This window comes from Oncorhynchus masou, chromosome 6 (assembly GCF_036934945.1).
Source record: "Oncorhynchus masou masou isolate Uvic2021 chromosome 6, UVic_Omas_1.1, whole genome shotgun sequence".
Lineage (NCBI taxonomy): Eukaryota > Metazoa > Chordata > Actinopteri > Salmoniformes > Salmonidae > Oncorhynchus > Oncorhynchus masou.
Window position 1 is genome coordinate 80,598,581 of NC_088217.1, and position 20,173 is coordinate 80,618,753.

A 20,173-nucleotide genomic window follows, 5' to 3' on the forward strand; every position below is an offset into this window, starting at 1 on the left:
TCGCGCGCAAACAAAAGCCTTGTTGAACTCGCCTCTGGTCTCTTGTGGTTCTGTACCAGGTATGGAGGATATTGGGTTACCATGACATCAGAGAAAATCTAGAATATTCACTGTCATTATTTACTGGCCTATATGGTTGACTGTTGATAGACTGGTGGTGAATGACGTACTAAACCTGAAATATGTTCAACAAAGGTGAAATAGCTTACTTCTATTATAATGATAGCATACTGACTCTGCTCTCCCTGTGGAATCCGTCCTCTGCTCTCTCCCAGGGGTCTATCCACTATCCAGTGTCTTAAGGACATGGAGAGACATCATGGCCAGGTTGAAATATGGACCTGATTGCAATAAAAGACAGATCATTAGATCCCCAGTGATAAGTGGCTCTGTACTGCTTCAGGCTACTGCTTCAGGGTCTAGTTGTGTAAGTAGCTGTGCAATAAGCCTCCATATCTCTCTGCCTACACTCTTAGAAAAAAAGGTGCTATCAAGAACCTAAGAAAATGTTATTCAGCTGTCCCCATAAGAGAACCTGTTGAAGAACCTTTTTTTTTGGTTCCAGGTAGAACCTTTTTGAGCTCCATGTAGATCCCTTTACAAAGAGGCATCTACATGGAACACAAAATAGTTCTACCTGTAACCAAAAAGGGTTTTACTTGGAACCAAAAAAGGGTTCTCCTGTGGGGACAGCCAAACAACCCTTTTGGAACCCTTTTTTCTAAGAGTACTCAAGTAGGTCTCTGACCTTTACCTGTGTGCACTGCACACCCTTTGCAATGTGTAGTCTGCCAAGTTCATCTACATTCATGAAAGCATGGATGTTGATGGAAAACCTCATTGCTTGCCACAATCAATGGACACATTTTTTCATTTTTTATTTTAGGACCCAGGGCTAGTGGCAATTATTTGAGTGCAACGGAACTTGAATAAAATAAATGTCTCACGTCCTCATTGTGGCGTTGTGGTATTCCGTGCTCTGCGCCGCTAGCCTGCTACCTAAATGAATACGGCCTTGGTGTTTTCCATTCAGTGAAGGTTATTGCTCATATGGGTGTGAATGTGGGATTGGGGTTGGCTGTTCTGGAGTGAATTAGAGACACTGCACAGTCTTTCATAGGCGAGCCAGATAAAGCTGGAATTCACTGTAAGGAGAACGGATCCCACCTTTCTCTGTGATCTAGCTCGGGCAACGAGATGAAATGCATATCTTAAATCATGCACGCCGGCTGCAATGGAGATAATATTTTTGAGAACACACCTTGAACTCTCCTGATCTACTGTTGATATCGTTATGCTAGAAACCTGCAGATTTATGATACGTCTCTGCACAGCTAACACTTAGTTTATCTCAGTTGACACATTCTTAAAGCCATTTTACACCAAGGTGCAGCCCTTTATCAATGTCGACGTATGACACTCAGTATTCAGAAAGGCTCTTCAAAATCATCATCATCTCTTTACTTTCCCCTGAGCTAAAGTATATAAACATGTCTTCAGTATTTGGCGGAAAGTCTATTATGTGGAACACAGGCCTCATTAGTGTGTGTGTGTGTGTGTGTGTGTGTACATACACATATGTGTGCCTTGTGGGAATTCTATGAAAACGGCAGATTAAAATACAGTACGTTGTCCATTCTAAAATCAAATTTATTTTCAAATCAAATTTATTTTATTTATATAGCCCTTCATACATCAGCTGATATCTCAAAGTGCTGTACAGAAGCCCAGCCTAAAACCCCAAACAGCAAGCAATGCAGGTGTAGAAGCATGGTGGCTTGGAAAAACTCCCTAGAAAGGCCAAAACCTAGGAAGAAACCTAGAGAGGAACCAGGCAATGTGGGGTGGCCAGTCCTCTTCTGGCTGTGCCGGGTGGAGATTATAACAGAACATGGCCAAGATGTTCAAATGTTCATAAATGACCAGCATGGTCGTATAATAATAAGGCAGAACAGCTGAAACTGGAGCAGCAGCACGGCCAGGTGGACTGGGGAGGAGTCATCATATCAGGTAGTCCTGAGGCATGGTCCTAGGGCTCAGGTCCTCCGAGAGAGAGAAAGAAAGAGAGAAAGAGAGAATTAGAGAGAGCACACTTAAATTCACACAGGACACCGAATTAGGACAGGAGAAGTACTTCAGATTTAACAAACTGACCCTAGCCCCCCGACACAAACTACTGCAGCATAAATACTGGAGGCTGAGACAGGAGGGGTCAGGAGACACTGTGGCCCCATCCGGGGACACCCCCGGACAGGGCCAAACAGGAAGGATATAACCCCACCCACTTTGCCAAAGCACAGCCCCCACACCACTAGAGGGATATCTTCAACCACCAACTTACCATCCTGAGACAAGGCCGAGTATAGCCCACAAAGATCTCCGCCACGGCACAACCCAAGGGGGTTCTAAGGCCCCAAACCACCTATGAAACTAGCAGAATTCAAAATTAAAAGAAGATGGGGGCACGCTTCCACGTTACCAACAGAAACAGATGGAGCCCCGACAGGGAGAAATGCACTTGGCTACTGTGAAACAACATGAGTGTTCCCAACCATCTGTAGCAGATGTCCAACATGGAGGATGGAGCACAAAGGTCTGTATACCTGGAAATGCCAGATGGGCATTTGGGTCTGGCCCTGTCTATCTGTTCTAGGATGAACCAGGAGGACAGGACTAATGTTCAATACGGCGCTGCAGTGTTGTAACATCCCATTCATTTCAGATGAGAGTGCAGGTCACTGAGGCATGCCTTGTCAGTCTGACACCATACCTCACAATGCATTGAAACAGGTAGACTCCAGTTGTTTTTGACACATTTGTGCCCTGAACCATTTATAATCCTGTATGTGCATTTTGGGTATTGGATTTAGCATGTAACTGTAGCCTTGCCCACCAGAATATAGCATTACAGTCTACCAGTAAAGTGTAAACCCACTGCCCTGTAGGGTGCCTGGTGTTGACTAGGAAGTAGGTTTGCTTCCTGTTGCCTGTGTTTATTTCCACCAAGGTTATTGCTCGTAGGTGAGAGAGAACGTATGTGGGGGAGTGAGTGGGTGGAGACCAAGGGATGTCATTCATCACATGCTCAACCAAACGGCTCTTCTCCATGGTTACACCAGGAACAAAGCAAACCGCATGTTGATATCCTAATCATCTGTCCAGTTTACCTACTTTGTTTAGCAGGGGGTACTTGGTTCAGCAGGGGGTACTTGGTTCAGCAGGGGATACTTACTGTAGTTCTTATACTGTCATTGATTCAGTAATTGATTGAATAATTTGCCTTAGTGTTCCACTGACGTCTTTGTCCGTTTAATCGATAATCTGAGGCTTTAAGCATCTCTCTACTTAGAACCTTTTACTGTGGGCTTGGATAGACAGGTCAGGGCCTCCTTGACTAATATACCATAAGGAGAGACGAATATGGTAAAACAGCAGTGTGTATCAGTCATTGGGCCGTTGTACCTGCCACGAAGCTGAGCAATGGAACTAATCGTCCCTTTTCGTTACAACAACAGGTTGTAGACATAAAGGGGTTTGGTAGTGGATTGATGCTAATAGACCAAGAAGACAGGTTGCAATTGGCTTCATCAGTATCTTTTAATAGCAGCCATAGCAACTTGTTTGTAGCTGTTTACTCCCATGCACTGGCTAATGCAGCCTTAGATGCTAGTTCAAATACATGCGTAATGGCTCTGCTCCCACGCAATTTAACCAGTGAATTTGTGGGGGTGTTTTGTACAAATACTCAATGCAGTTCTAGCCTCTTAGAAAAAAGTGCTATCTCGAACCTAAAAGGGTTCTTCAGCTCTCCCCATAGGAGAACCCTATGAAGAACCCTTTTTGGTTCCAAGTAGAACTGTTTTGGGTTCCATGTAGAAACAGGAATCAGCCCACATAAAACAGGAATCAGCCCACATAAAACAGGAATCAGTCCACATAAAACATGAATCACTCCTCATATAACAGGAATCAGTCCACATAAAACAGGAATCAGCCCACATAACAGGAATCAGTCCACATAAAACAGGAATCAGCCCACATAACAGGAATCAGTCCACATAAAACATGAATCACTCCACATAAAACAGGAATCAGCCCACATAAAACAGGAATCAGTCCACATAAAACATGAATCACTCCTCATATAACAGGAATCAGCCCACATAAAACAGGAATCAGTCCACATAAAACAGGAATCAGCCCACATAAAACAGGAATCAGCCCACATAAAACAGGAATCGGCCCACATAAAACAGGAATCAGTCCACATAAAACATGAATCACTCCTCATATAACAGGAATCAGCCCACATAAAACAGGAATCAGTCCACATATAACAGGAATCAGTCCACATATAACAGGAATCAGTCCACATAAAACATGAATCAGTCCACATAAAACATGAATCAGCCCACATAAAACAGGAATCAGCCCACATAAAACAGGAATCAGCCCACATAAAACAGGAATCAGCCCACATAAAACAGGAATCAGTCCACATAAAACATGAATCACTCCTCATATAACAGGAATCAGCCCACATAAAACAGGAATCAGCCCACATAAAACAGGAATCAGTCCACATAAAACATGAATCACTCCTCATATAACAGGAATCAGCCCACATAAAACATGAATCAGCCCACATAAAACAGGAATCAGTCCACATAAAACAGGAATCAGTCCACATAAAACATGAATCACTCCTCATATAACAGGAATCAGCCCACATAAAACATGAATCAGCCCACATAAAACAGGAATCAGCCCACATAAAACAGAAATCAGCCCACATAAAACAGCAATCAGTCCACATAAAACAGGAATCAGCCCACATAAAACAGGAATCAGTCCACATATAACAGGAATCAGTCCACATAAAACATGAATCAGTCCACATAAAACAGCAATCAGTCCACATATAACAGCAATCAGTCCACATAAAACATGAATCAGTCCACATAAAACAGCAATCAGTCCACATATAACAGGAATCAGCCCACATAAAACAGCAATCAGTCCACATAAAACAGGAATCAGCCCACATAAAACAGGAATCAGTCCACATATAACAGGAATCAGTCCACATAAAACATGAATCAGTCCACATAAAACAGCAATCAGTCCACATATAACAGCAATCAGTCCACATAAAACATGAATCAGTCCACATAAAACAGCAATCAGTCCACATATAACAGGAATCAGTCCACATATAACAGGAATCAGTCCACATAAAACAGGAATCAGTCCACATAAAACAGGAATCGGCCCACATAAAACAGGAATCAGCCCACATAAAACATGAATCAGTCCACATATAACAGGAATCAGTCCACATAAAACAGGAATCGGCCCACATAAAACATGAATCAGTCCACATAAAACAGGAATCAGTCCACATATAACAGGAATCAGTCCACATAAAACATGAATCAGTCCACATAAAACAGCAATCAGTCCACATATAACAGCAATCAGTCCACATAAAACATGAATCAGTCCACATAAAACAGCAATCAGTCCACATATAACAGGAATCAGTCCACATATAACAGGAATCAGTCCACATAAAACATGAATCAGTCCACATAAAACATGAATCAGTCCACATAAAACAGGAATCAGTCCACATAAAACATGAATCAGTCCACATAAAACAGCAATCAGTCCACATATAACAGGAATCAGTCCACATATAACAGGAATCAGTCCACATAAAACATGAATCAGTCCACATAAAACATGAATCAGTCCACATAAAACAGCAATCAGTCCACATATAACAGGAATCAGTCCACATAAAACAGGAATCAGTCCACATAAAACAGGAATCAGTCCACATAAAACAGAAATCAGCCCACATAAAACAGGAATCAGCCCACATAAAACAGAAATCAGCCCACATATAACAGAAATCAGCCCACATAAAACAGAAATCAGCCCACATAAAACAGAAATCAGCCCACATAAAACAGCAATCAGTCCACATAAAACAGGAATCAGCCCACATAAAACAGAAATCAGCCCACATAAAACAGAAATCAGCCCACATAAAACAGCAATCAGTCCACATAAAACAGGAATCAGCCCACATAAAACAGCAATCAGTCCACATAAAACAGGAATCAGTCCACATATAACAGGAATCAGTCCACATATAACAGGAATCAGTCCACATAAAACATGAATCAGTCCACATAAAACAGCAATCAGTCCACATAAAACATAAAATACATGATAGAGTACAGAACAGTTCCGGACAAGAACAACATAAGATATTATTACATCAAAATGAAAAGTCATGTATTGTCAAGCAACAAATCCAGAGTGATCTGGGCATACTGGATGAGAACATGCCAAAGACTATTCTCATTTCATCTGACAGACCTGGAAATGCCAGATGACTTCAAGAATTCAAGGTTCTATCTGCATTTTAGTCAACATGTAGTTATTAAAACAGCCTTGCTCTGTTTAATGTTCTCTACCTATAGAGTAGTATAAATACCCCAATTTGTGTTGTTAAATTAAAAAGAATACAAGATAAAAATCGCAGACACCATTCAAACCAATGAGGGTTTGTATAGTCCCAAGCTCTCGACTTGTAAACACTGTCTAATGCAGGAAATAAAATGTGCACTTCAACTAGGCCTACTTGTCTTCATGCTGGAGGCCATTTCTTCACAGCCAATCATACAGCTGCTCAATTCACCCACTGTAATAGAAACATCAAATTGGTGCCCATTACCACGTTCTTTCCTCACCAAGTTTTATTGTGTTTCATCACAGTGAACATCAGCCCAATATAATTACAAATGGCAGACAGTCTATTGCTCACACAGAGTCAGTGTTCCACTGTCATAAACACAGTAGACAAGAGGCGTTGGGAAAATAGTTTTATGAGTTGGCGTTGGGTCCCTTCTTCTTGCCACATGTTGGCACCACATTCACAAAGTACCTGTTCTATTGCATCCTCCTTTAAGCCAGTCTTCTTTTTCTTCTTCTCCTGCTTGTCCACCTTGGAGGTCTGTCCCCTGACCTTCCCCACTCTGGCCAAGGAGCCATTGACTTTGCCTCCCAACAGTCGGTTGTAACCTCAAGAGTGCTGAACTCCAGTGCAGACTGGCCGATCACATCATCGTCCTGCAGGGGTACCCCGCACAGCAAAACCACCTGGCCATCACAGGACAGTCCCTCCAATGCCTCAATATGAGCCTTGATGTTGGCGACAGTCTCTAGCCGAGACACCTCAAAGGTGTGGAGAGCCTGAGCACGCACAAATAGCTGCATGGTCAACCAAAGTCTCACAGTTGCAGTGTAACAAGCGTGTGTTTCATCTGTATTATAAAAACAGGAAGTGGCAAGAACACGAAAGGTCTAATTCAATCAACTCAGCTATTCAGCATTCATGATTAGAGCTAAACACACGACAATGTTCTCTCGGGGGCCGGGCTATTGCTTATTTCCATAAATATACAGACAGGTTTCTCCTTTGCCTTAACATAACCTAATTAATTAGATCAAGCCAAGCAGGCGTTGGTGTGTTGTTGTGGTTCTTGCGGTAAACATGCACATAACAGATGGTTAGATTGAATTAAGATCTGTTACAGGCAAGAACATCAAGGGGACATTGTGAATTAGCGGTCTATCGTTTACCACGTAACCCTCCTCCTCCCTCTATCAACCAGTCCCTATATGTGTGTGGGGTCCACATGTACTGCTTACCATTGCCTCAGGGGTCCAAATCTAACATCAAACCCAACTCTGGTGTGCCTGCCTGATGCCCAAATCAACTTAGTTAGATATCATTAGGCACATAGTCCCATTTTATGGTGTTGCAGGACACTTACTTTGCTAGCAGTTGAGGGAACCATCACCATTTAGACACAAACTCTGGATTATAATCGAATAACTCACCTGTGTTCCTCTAAATCAGACCGGATAGGTGAAAGCAATGGGTTGCAAACTCTACCCAGCCATTATCCAGGCCCTCTGAGATCAGCGAGGAGGGAAATTCGACAAGGTCAGAAGAAAGGAAGAAAGGGAGCAAGTTATCCAATTGGAATGTAGCCACAACGTCCGTCCGTCGAGCTGAGATATTGATTAGATCCCAACATTGCTCCTGATTTAGCCCCGGCCGGCACAGCTGTAGCACCCATGTTAGACTACTGACAGGCCATTCATCTGACTGTAAGAGCCTCAACGACCGCTGGTAAATGAGGCAAATTAATAATATTCCATTAATAATTGTCTATTCTCTCCCTTCTCCGTGTTTCATCCTCCGTGTATCCTCCAGGGCTAGTAGGACAAAGTATCTGAGAGCGAGCCCGGAAATAAAACACTGGTTAAGAGTTCTGACGGACACAGGGGGTTTGTTTGTCTCTTTGGCTGTCAGGTGCTACTGAGGGTAACCAAATAAACTATAGTCAAAGTCATGGGAACCAGTCCAAGTCGTCAGCTCCAGACATATAGTATTGGTGCGTTCAAGACAACTGGGAACTCTGAAAAATTTGAGGTCATATCATGATATCAGTGATCTTCAGGTTGGAAAGTCGGAGCTCTAGAAAGAGGCCAGAGTTCCTGACTTGGAATTCTAAGTTAGATGACCATTCAAACTATTTTTCCCGGTCGGAACTCATTTTTGTCAGAGTTCCCAGTTGAAGTCTGAGATTTCCCAGTACCCAGTTGTTTTGAACGTGGGTTCTTGGGCAACTTGGGTTCTGGTAATGATGGTAATTAATGTTTGAACGTTGAGGATTTTACACATTATGCATTACTTGGAATGTGTGTGTATATGCATGAGAGAGAGAGGGGGGGGGGGGAGTCAGCACACCTGACTGCACTGGCTTCTAGAAGGTTCTGTAAATGTTAGTAGAGCTATTTTCGTCACTTTTTAGTTCCATCCAGAATTTTTCACTAGGTGCCTCATCATGTTTTGGAGCATACAATGCATACGACAGTTTTTACCCCAAAGTTTGTATTTATAAAAACTGAACTTGACGTGGCAATATGCTTATCCTCCCGTGAACTTTAGACCATGCATACGCACAGTTTCTATTGGTTGAAGTCTTGCATTGCAAGATGGCAAAAGTATTCTAGTAGTAGTAGACTTTTACAAATTGGGAATAAATATGTCACTCTTATTCATAACAACAACAAAAAACATGTAGGCCTAGCTAAATATAATAACAATATGCAATCCTTTGCCATAGTGAGAAAAATCGAAAATGGATTTATCTCTGCATTCTATAATAAATAGACATATTTCCTATTATTTATTGCAGAATAAATGTCTCACCTTTTCTGACTGATGGTAGCCTATAGGCCTACAACATGTTGGGACAGACTAACATTCTTCATCTCTCATTTAATTGGACCCACGTTACAGGAGTAAAAAGATAAGCTATTTCAAGGATTCCTATTTTGCTCTATGCGATCCGATCCGAAGCGCAGTTTAACGGTTGAACAGACGGTTCACCTTTTCCATTGACGTTTTTATACTACGTCGAAGTACTGTAATGTGACATTTGTAGCGTATACAATATTTTATTTATATGCTGAACAAAAATATAAACACAACATGCAACAATTTTAACAACTTTACTACGTTACAGTTAATATAAGGAAATCAGTCAATCGAAATAAATGCATTAGGCCCTAATCTATGGATATCACATGACTGGGGAGGGTCACACCCACTGGGGAGCCAAGCCCAGCCAATCAGAATTCGTTTTTCCCCACAAAAGGCCTTAGTTACAGACAGAAATACTCCTCTGCACTGAATGACAACAAGGATATTCAGCTAGCGGGATACACGCTGCACCGGCAGGATAGAACAGCACACTCCGGTAAGACGAGGGGGGCGGTCTGTGCATATTTGTAAACAACAGCTGGTGCACGAAATCTAAGGATGTCTATAGATTTTGCTTGACTGAAGTAGAGTATATTGTGATAAACTGCAGGCCACACTACTTGCCTAGAGAGTTCTCAGCTATACTTTTCGTGGCTGTTTATTTACCACCACAGACAGATGCCGGCACTAAGACCGCACTCAGCCAGCTGTAGGAAATAAGGAAACATGAAACCACTCGTCCTGAGGCGGCGCTCCTAGTGGCCGGAGATTTAAATGCAGGGACGCTTAAATCAGTTCTACCAAATCTCTATCAACATGTTAAATGTGCAACGAGAGGGAAAAAAAAATCTAGATCACCTTTACTCCACACACAGAGATGCGTATAGAGCTCTCCCTCGCCTTCCATTTGGTAAATCCGACCAGAACTATATCCTCCTGATTCCTGTTTACAAGCAAAAATTAAAGCAGGAAGCACCAGTGACTTGGTCTATAAAAAAATGGTCAGATGAAGCAGATGCTAAACTACAGGACTGTTTTGCTATCACAGACTGGAACATGTTCATGGATTCTTCCGATGACATTGAGGAATACACCACATCAGTTACTGGCTTTATCAATGAGTGCATTGAGGGCATCGTCCCCACAGTGACTGTACGTACATACCCCAACCAGAAGCCATGGATTACAGGCAACATTCACACTAAGCTAAAGGGTAGAGCTGCTGCTTTCAAGGTGCAGGACTCTAACCCGGAAGCTTACAAGAAATCCCGCTATGCCCTGCGACGAACCATCAAACAGGCAAAGCGTCAATACAGGGCTAAGATTGAATCATACTACACCGGCTCTAACACTCGTCGGATGTGGCAGGGCTTGCAAACTATTACAGACTACAAAGGGAAGCACAGCCGTGAGCTGCCCAGTGACACGAGCCTACCAGACGTGCTAAATCACTTCTAAGATCGCTTCAAGGCAAGCAACACTGAGGCATGCATGAGAACATCAGCTGTTCCGGACGACTGTGTGATCACGCTCTCTGTAGCCGATGTGGGTAAGACCTTTAAACAAGTCAACATTCACAAGGCTGCGTTGCCAGATGGATTACCAGGACGTGTGCTCCGGGCATGTGCTGACCAACTGGCAGGTGTCTTCACTGACATTTTTTGGTGTCCAAACCAACAACAAACTAGAATGGTCCAAACACATCAAGACAGTCGTGAAGAGAGCACGACAAAGCCTTTCCCCCTCAGAAATGAACAATATTTGGTATGGGTCCTGAGATCCTCAAAAGGTTCTACAGCTGCAACATCGAGAGCATCCTGACCGGTTGCATCACTGCCTGGTACGGCAATTGCTCGGCCTCCAACCGCAAGAAGCTTCAGAGGGTAGTGCGTACGGCCCAGTACACCACTGGGGTCTGCCATCCAGGACCTCTACACCAGGTGGTGTCAGAGGAAGGCCCTGAAAATGGTCAAAGACCCCAGCCATAGACTGTTCTCTCTTCTACCGCATGGCAAGCGGTACCAGAGTGCCAAGTCTAGGACAAAAAGGCTTCTCAACAGTTGTTACCCCCCAAGTCATAAGACTCCTGAACAGGTAACCAAATGGTTACCCGGACTATTTGCATTGTGTGCCCCCCTCCAACCCCTCTTTTACGCTGCTGCTACTCTCTCTTTATCTTATATGCATAGTCACTTTAACGATACCAACATGTACATACTACCTCAATAAGCCTGACTAACCGGTGTCTGTATATAGCCTTGCTACTCTTATTTTCAAATGTCTTTTTACTGTTGTTTTATTTCTTTACTTACCTACACACACACACACACACACACACACACTTGTTTTGTTTTTCTCCGCACTATTGGTTAGAGCCTGTAAGTAAGCATTTCACTGTAAGTCTACACCTGTTGTATTAGGCACACGTGACAAACGTTGATTTGGACATGGACCAAGGTTGTGCTGCACTGGCCAGTGCAGGGAAAGGCCCTGGACCAAGGTTGTGCTGGACTGGCCAGTGCAGGGAAAGGTTGATGTGGAGAGGGAGGTATGGTAGTTCTTCTGGTAGTTGATCGAGGAGCCAGTGAATATCCGCAGTCTTTTGTCAGGTTATCCTCTGGGGCTAACTCTGTCATCATCTTTAGCATCATCTTGCGCTGAGGTTTTCTTCGTATCTGTGAGTTCATGTCCCCCAGTTTGGTGCATCTTTCAATGGATTACCGTGTTGGTGGAATGAGTTTTAAGACTCTGACAAAGGCTTAAAAAGTTAACTGGTTGCCCCCAAAATGATCCAGGCAGACAAAGGGTACAGGTCATGGCTACCAGAATTGCTCATCTGGAGGAGCAGGGAACTGCCAGAAGGCAAGATGGACTGCAGGGAAGGAGCGGTGTGGTGGATCGCCATGGAGGTAGGTCAGGGAGCGGTGCCATGAGGAGGCAGGGGGTGTACTGTGTAGGCACACCATGGAGAGGGACTGTGGAGAACGCATTTCAAACAGTACATTAATTTTCACTCTGTGACGAGTCATTAGGTGGAGCAGTCTGAGGATGGCTGGAGATCTGCCCTAAGCAGGTGTAGGGGCCGAGGAAAAGGCCACAGCAAGAGTCACTTGTCTAGCAGACAAACCTTATTGTTTCTGGGACAGCTGTGTCAGAAAATACCTCCCAAGGCAAAACAGTCCATGTCTTACAGTTGTTGCCCGAGGGCCTTGCAGCACAGAGTATTTGTTAGGCAGATGTACAAAGGAATGACGATGGATTACGTTTAAATACTATGAGGGTGATTGATTAAGCAAGGCGATTCAGGTGACTGAGTTGGGCTTGTGGCTAGTGAGGATTGGATGCAGGTGTGCGAATTGGCATGGTCACAGCTCTATGTCCATATATGGAGTTCTTTTCTAATAGGCAACGGTCCAATATGGGTGTCGGTGCCCATGTATGGAGTTTCTGCTCAAAACCACGGTCCAATATGAAAGTATGTGCCCATACATGGAATTCCTGCTCTAAAGCTGCATTTCAATATGGAAGACAATGCCCCTATATGGCAGTTCCTGTTGTGGATTAGCTGTGTCGTCCTTCAGAAACTGCGTTATAACCTACACATGGTGCTACTTTATAGCATCCTGCTTATACACACACTATAGGCCTATCATTCTTAAACTACTTGGCTCTGAGATCAAGGGGGAAGAGTGGAAAATACAGAGAAAGCTGAGGAGACAAATTGAAGCAGCTATTAGGACAGCTCAGAACACTCTAGCTATTCTAATTGTCTGGTCTAATGGGATATGCAGACAGAAGATCCTTTATTAAGTTCTGATTGTGTCATTGGAAAAGCTATTTTGGAAAATGACCTGAGAAAATAACCTTTAGATTTGGAGATGGACAAATGGTATAATTTCCCATTGGGCTATCATCATAGACAATAGTTGCAATTTCAAGAAATGTCACAATTATCATAAGGACTAGAATTTAAATATGCACTTCCACTTCTTTCATATGCAGAACGAATGGATTGATTGCCCTTAAAGTTCTTATTTGAATCTTATAAGTAATATAAGTTAAGTTACTCTGCATTGAGTCATAGAATGTGTGTGTAAATCTAGCTAAAATCCCACATTATGCAGATAAGTCAAATGTAAACCAAATATTGATTAAAATGCCCCAAATGATTAATAAAAAACGTCTATATTGCTTTGGCCAGAGTCATTTACGCCAGACACCAGGCCACTGAGTTTGGCATGATAAACTAATGAGCCATAGTGCTCTGGTCAAAAGTAGTGCACTATGTAGGGAATAGGGTCCCATTTGGGACGCACTGCAGAGGCTTCCTTCTGCACCCGCACTCCAATTCCACATTTATGACTCAATAAACAGTATGTATTTTCTTAGTAGGTAACGTTATTCTCATTCAGGAAAACAGAGTCTGCAGTCGAATCTCTCACATAAAAATCCAACTGAGATTTACACCGGCTCAGATATTCATAGAATATCAAAGATGGGACAAGAGCAATAACGTTGGTAAAATGTCACGTCGTTGATCAATAAATAATTGTCCCTCAACATACAGGATTTGCTGTGAATGTTTTGTGTATTCTCTAGTGCGTTTAGTGATAATAGTAAACAAGATACATAACTCAGTTTGAAGTTTCTGTACTGTTGGGCTACAACTAATAGGTTATACAATATGATGGTGAGAATGCTCTCAAGACTTCTAGTTAAGCAATAAGGGTGTGTGGTATATGGCCAATCAGCATTCAGGACTTGAACCACCCAGTTTATAATATAACTTAGATCACATCAGTGAATGTTGGTGAAATGGCACATCATTGATCAATAAATAACGGTGCCTCAACATAGATCTTGTACACTAGTGAATTTAATTATACTATTAGGATTATACCAGATATACATTTGACCTTTATATACTGTTGGGGTAAAACCAATAAACAACATTTGTTGGGTGAGATTTAGTCCAGATTTGGATCGCATCAGTGAGAGGGTTAACCTGTTTTGGGTTTGAGTCATTCTTTGTTCCATGTCTTGCTCCTATAATAAATGGGGGGGGGGGGGGGGTGTATTCCATGTTCAGCATGTGCTGTATAATTCATAATGATGTATGTTCTGTGGGAATAAATAGGAAATCTCATTATAAAGCCATACTTCAGATTTTAGTTTAGCCTCTGCAGGTCAGATAGGGTCAGATTAGTGAGATTTCCTCTTGAGGCATTCCACCACATCTAATTTTTATAACCAGACTTTTCCTAGAATACCTTCACAGCCTCCAAAATGGCACCCTATCCCCTATATAGTCACCTATGGCTCTGGTCAAAAGGAGTGCACTATATAGGGTATAGGGTGCCCTTTGGGGTACAGGCCTTATGAATAATAACACAATTTCTCTGAAATGGGAGAAGGCAAAGTAGCAGCACAAACTGCAGTTGCAGAGATGAATATAATACAAGCGTAAGAGCTCAATCAGATACAGTGCATATGAGATGAGAGAGAGACAGAGAAGAGAGAGAGAGATGAGACCGATAGAAACCACACACCACAATAAAGTGCACTCAACCATGTCCTCGGAAAGAGAGAAAGATTGGACAACCTCATCATAAATTCAGTCATAAAAAGGAGGTGTAGGAATTCTCTTCCATATGCAAAATAAAAAGTCAAGGTATTCAGAAACGACTACCTTTCTGTTTGACGGAAACAAAACAGAATTACTAGTAGTTAGAGCCCGTTTTATTTCAGATATAAAAACGACAACGGTTGATTCACAACCATTTTGCTAAGAATAATTAGAAACAGAGACTAGCGCAACAAGATCAAGACATATCCCCATATCCCGACAGACAAAGACAGATTTCATGGTCAACATTTCTCCGTTTCAACACAAGTCTCAATAAAACAATAATGTCTCCTTTTCTCACTTTCCTTTCATTAGTTTCTCTCTCCTAAACATAAACTACATCCCATACTATGAAAAGGGACAAAACATACAAACCAATAGAGACAAAACAATACAGAACACATACACTACTGAGGAAGTATAGACTACTTCCAACTGTTGGTCATCATAGACTTTCGGACGCAACATCAGCATCGATCAACGTCTGTGGAAGGGTGTTTGACAGTTTGGGAACTAAATCCGATATGAGTATTTAAAGATTTATGTCCTGAAAGTGGCATCACATTGATTGCCAAAATGAGTAATGGTAAATGATTCATAACACCGTTCACAACATCTAAAATATTTAACATTACATATTAAAGCTAGAATCTTCAGCTAAAACAATAACAAAGTGGTACCCCTCTGTTTAGTAAAAAGCCTGGAGAAATGTAACCACTGTCAAATTCATAGACATAGCTATGGACATAATCAAACAAGTGACAGTTTTAACCATGTTTTAAACTATACAGTATTTGTTTACATTTACCTTGTTTGCAAACATTGAAGCAAAAAAGCACATATCTGGGGTTCTGATTGGGTACGACAGTTGAACTAAGCTCATGAGGCATTTATACATTATATTTTCTTAAGAATCAATGGGTATGTATCATTCATTTATAAGTCAAATGGATCTAACAACTCCCACTGGGCAAAAATGGATTGAATCAACGTTTTTTCCACCGTCCTTTGAATCAATGTGGGAAACTGATAAGATTTGAAAAAAGTCATCAACGTAAGGGAATGTCGTATTTTTTTCACCCAACTTTTAACCTAAACCCAATGACATGGTGAAATGTTTTGTTGATTTCACATCGAATTGACGTTAGCTGACAACTCAACCAAAATTAGATCAAAACTAGACATTGAAATTACATCTGTGCCCAGTGGGTAAGGATTCTAGCTTTAAAGGGATTTTGTAGTTCAACATTTGCTTTCACAGTGCCTTGGTTGAGTTACTGTCTACTGTTTCTAGGCACTTGATGACACAAGATGAACATTCAGTCCAGTGTAACAGCCAATCACAATGACTAGATCAATAGTACTGTATAGCACTACAACCAATCACACAACAACCAAATCAATATGGAGACACTCTCAGAGACTTATACAATATATTTCTCATTAAATCCTACTGTTGGGAAAACATACGACGATGAGAAGTAGAGGTCATGTTTCTTCCCAATAAAAAATAAATACTGTAAAATAAAAATTACAACAATCGACAAAAAAGTAGGTCGGAATCGAGTCAGAAATCTCAAAAGGTATTGACCCCATGACTTCATAAACAGTCGACACAAAAAGGGGCACGTTGATTGCACTGACGAACCCGAGGCCCACTGCGAGCCAGTCAGGCACGTGCAGACGGGCAGGTGCAGTCCAGTGGCTCGTCCAGAGGCCCGTCTTCACATTCAAAATAGTTACATACACCTTGCAAGTTTGCCACTTTTTTCTACTATCCCATGGACATGTAAGAACCCCCACCGCTGTCACTGCCACCACACATAGAGCACTGCTAGAGCACAGTACTGGCTGTGTCAAAGTCCTTGCTGATCTGCGAGGATCTGGGTAGAGACTTGAGGTACTCCATGTGTCTCTTCGCGTCCTCCTGGTTGTGCCTTACGTAGTAGATGACGTAGGCGATCACCATGGCGAACCAGCAGAACATGGTCACGAACATGGCCACGTCTGTGGTCTTGTGGTGGAAGTTACAGAAGTTGATGCCAGAGTCCAGGACCTGAATGACGGGCCGGCCGGCGTACTCGTCCTGGACAGAGGTGTGGCAGCTCACCTCGTTGACCGTCTCAGGGTCCAGCCTCAGCTCCCTCAGTACCTCCTGGAGGGAACACTCGCAGTGCCAGGGGTTGTTGGAGAGTCTTATACGGGCACTCAGCTTGGTGAAGGCCTCCTTGGGGACGCTGCGGAGCTGGTTGTTGGAGAGGTCCAGGGAGCGGAGTCCCTCGGAGACCCCCAGGAAGGCCCCTGCATCGATACTCTCGATGTGGTTATGCGACAGGTCCAGCTCCTTGAGGCGGCGGAGGTCCTTGAAGGCCTGGTTGGGGATGTGGCTGATCCGGTTGGACGAGAGCAGGAGGGTGACGGTGTCTTCCGGTAGGTCCGGAGGGATCTGGTCAAGGCTCCGGGAGACGCACTGCACCACCACGCCATTCCTCTCCGAGCAGTGACAGCTCTTGGGGCACGGTGTCGCCATGACAACCATGAGGGCCACCACGAGACACAACGTCCTCACGGGGGAAGTGGAGACACAGAAAGAAGAAGGGAACAGGACTTGCCAACGTGGATGAGGAGGCCCCATTAGCTCGGCCGGTAAAAGACCTGACTATCCCTGCGGTTCCAGAGCAGGTTTCAATGACTATTGATGGTACACAGCAGCTACTCATATACATATCATTTGATCCTGTACCAGATTAATAACCCTCTATCTTCATCCCCATATCCATCCATTAGAGTCCAGTGAAGTGACTGTAGAGTTTGACCAAAGACAGTCCGGAGGAATACAAAAGATGGGTTCCAACTAGACAGATGAGGAAAGGAGTGGGCATATCATTTCGATCCAGACATACTGTAGCACAAGTTTCAGGACAGCCTATCACTCAGTCCTCTGAAGGAAAGGAATCTGAAATAGAGAGAGATTAAAAGAGAGAAACAGGCCATGGCTATTTCTTTAATGATCCATTTAGTGGAAAATCGTTTTTTTGTAACTCTGTGAAGTCCTGGGTAGATGAACATAACAAAGCATGTTTGAGCTGTAGTAGTGAGACAAGCCAGTGTTTGAGATGTAGTAGTGAGATGTGGTAGTGAGAGAAGCCAGTGTTTGAGATGTGGTAGTGAGAGAAGCCAGTGTTTGAGATGTGGTAGTGAGAGAAGCCAGTGTTTGAGATGTGGTAGTGAGAGAAGCCAGTGATTGAGATGTGGTAGTGAGAGAAGCCAGTGATTGAGATGTAGTAGTGAGAGAAGCCAGTGATTGAGATGTAGTAGTGAGAGAAGCCAGTGATTGAGATGTAGTAGTGAGAGAAGCCAGTGATTGAGATGTAGTAGTGAGAGAAGCCAGTGATTGAGATGTAGTAGTGAGAGAAGCCAGTGATTGAGATGTAGTAGTGAGAAAAGCCAGTGATTGAGATGTAGTAGTGAGAAAAGCCAGTGTTTGAGATGTAGTAGTGAGAAAAGCCAGTGTTTGAGATGTAGTAGTGAGAAAAGCCAGTGTTTGAGATGTAGTAGTGAGAAAAGCCAGTGTTTGAGATGTAGTAGTGAGAAAAGCCAGTGTTTGAGATGTAGTAGTGAGAAAAGCCAGTGTTTGAGATGTAGTAGTGAGAAAAGCCAGTGTTTGAGATGTAGTAGTGAGAAAAGCCAGTGTTTGAGATGTAGTAGTGAGATGTAGTAGTGAGACAAGCCAGTGTTTGAGATGTGAGACAAGCCCGTGTTTGAGCTGTAGTAGTGAGACAAGCCAGTGTTTGAGCTGTAGTAGTGAGACAAGCCAGTGTTTGAGCTGTAGTAGTGAGACAAGCCAGTGTTTGAGCTGTAGTAGTGAGACAAGCCAGTGTTTGAGCTGTAGTAGTGAGACAAGCCAGTGTTTGAGCTATAGTAGTGAGAGAAGCCAATGTTTGAGATGTCATAGTGAGATGTAGTAGTGAGACAAGCCAGTGTTTGAGATGTGAGACAAGCCCGTGTTTGAGCTGTAGTAGTGAGACAAGCCAGTATTTGAGCTGTAGTAGTGAGACAAGCCAGTGTTTGAGCTGTAGTAGTGAGACAAGCCAGTGTTTGAGCTGTAGTAGTGAGACAAGCCAGTGTTTGAGCTATAGTAGTGAGAGAAGCCAATGTTTGAGATGTCATAGTGAGATGTAGTAGTGAGACAAGCCAGTGTTTGAGCTGTAGTAGTGAGACAAGTCAGTGTTTGAGATGTGAGACAAGCCCGTGTTTGAGATGTAGTAGTGAGAAAAGCCAGTGTTTGAGATGTAGTAGTGAGATGTATTAGTGAGACAAGCCAGTGTTTGAGCTGTAGTAGTGAGACAAGTCAGTGTTTGAGCTGTGGTAGTGAGATGTAGTAGTGAGACAAGCCAGTGTTTGAGCTGTAGTAGTGAGACAAGTCAGTGTTTGAGCTGTAGTAGTGAGATGTAGTAGTGAGACAAGCCAGTGTTTGAGATGTAGTAGTGAGACAAGCCAGTGCTTATACAGTGCCTTGCGAAAGTATTCGGCCCCCTTGAACTTTGCGACCTTTTGCCACATTTCAGGCTTCAAACATAAAGATATAAAACTGTATTTTTTTGTGAAGAATCAAAGGCCAGATTTGTGCAATATACGACTGATTGTTGTCCTATGGACAGAGTCTCCCACCTCATCTGTAGATCTCTGCAGTTCATCCAGAGTGATCATGGGCCTCTTGGCTGCATCTCTGATCAGTCTTCTCCTTGTATGAGCTGAAAGTTTAGAGGGACGGCCAGGTCTTGGTAGATTTGCAGTGGTCTGATACTCCTTCCATTTCAATATTATCGCTTGCACAGTGCTCCTTGGGATGTTTAAAGCTTGGGAAATCTTTTTGTATCCAAATCCGGCTTTAAACTTCTTCACAACAGTATCTCGGACCTGCCTGGTGTGTTCCTTGTTCTTCATGATGCTCTCTGCGCTTTTAACGGACCTCTGAGACTATCACAGTGCAGGTGCATTTATACGGAGACTTGATTACACACAGGTGGATTGTATTTATCATCATTAGTCATTTAGGTCAACATTGGATCATTCAGAGATCCTCACTGAACTTCTGGAGAGAGTTTGCTGCACTAAAAGTAAAGGGGCTGAATAATTTTGCACGCCCAATTTTTCAGTTTTTGATTTGTTAAAAAAGTTTTAAATATCCAATA

General features: G+C 42.8%; 1 protein-coding gene and 1 pseudogene across 1 annotated transcript; both read right to left on the reverse strand.

Annotated features, from left to right (window-relative positions):
* Positions 1–6,897: 6,897 nt before the first annotated feature.
* On the reverse strand, positions 6,898–7,290 carry LOC135541223 (ubiquitin-like FUBI-ribosomal protein eS30 fusion protein; annotated as a pseudogene).
* A 9,490-nt stretch (positions 7,291–16,780) lies between these two features.
* LOC135541712 (leucine-rich repeat-containing protein 3-like) lies at positions 16,781–17,613 on the reverse strand. Its single transcript, XM_064968023.1, has one exon. It carries the CDS (start codon positions 17,611–17,613, stop codon positions 16,813–16,815), a length of 801 nt encoding a protein of 266 aa, XP_064824095.1. The 3' UTR covers positions 16,781–16,812.
* Positions 17,614–20,173: the final 2,560 nt, after the last annotated feature.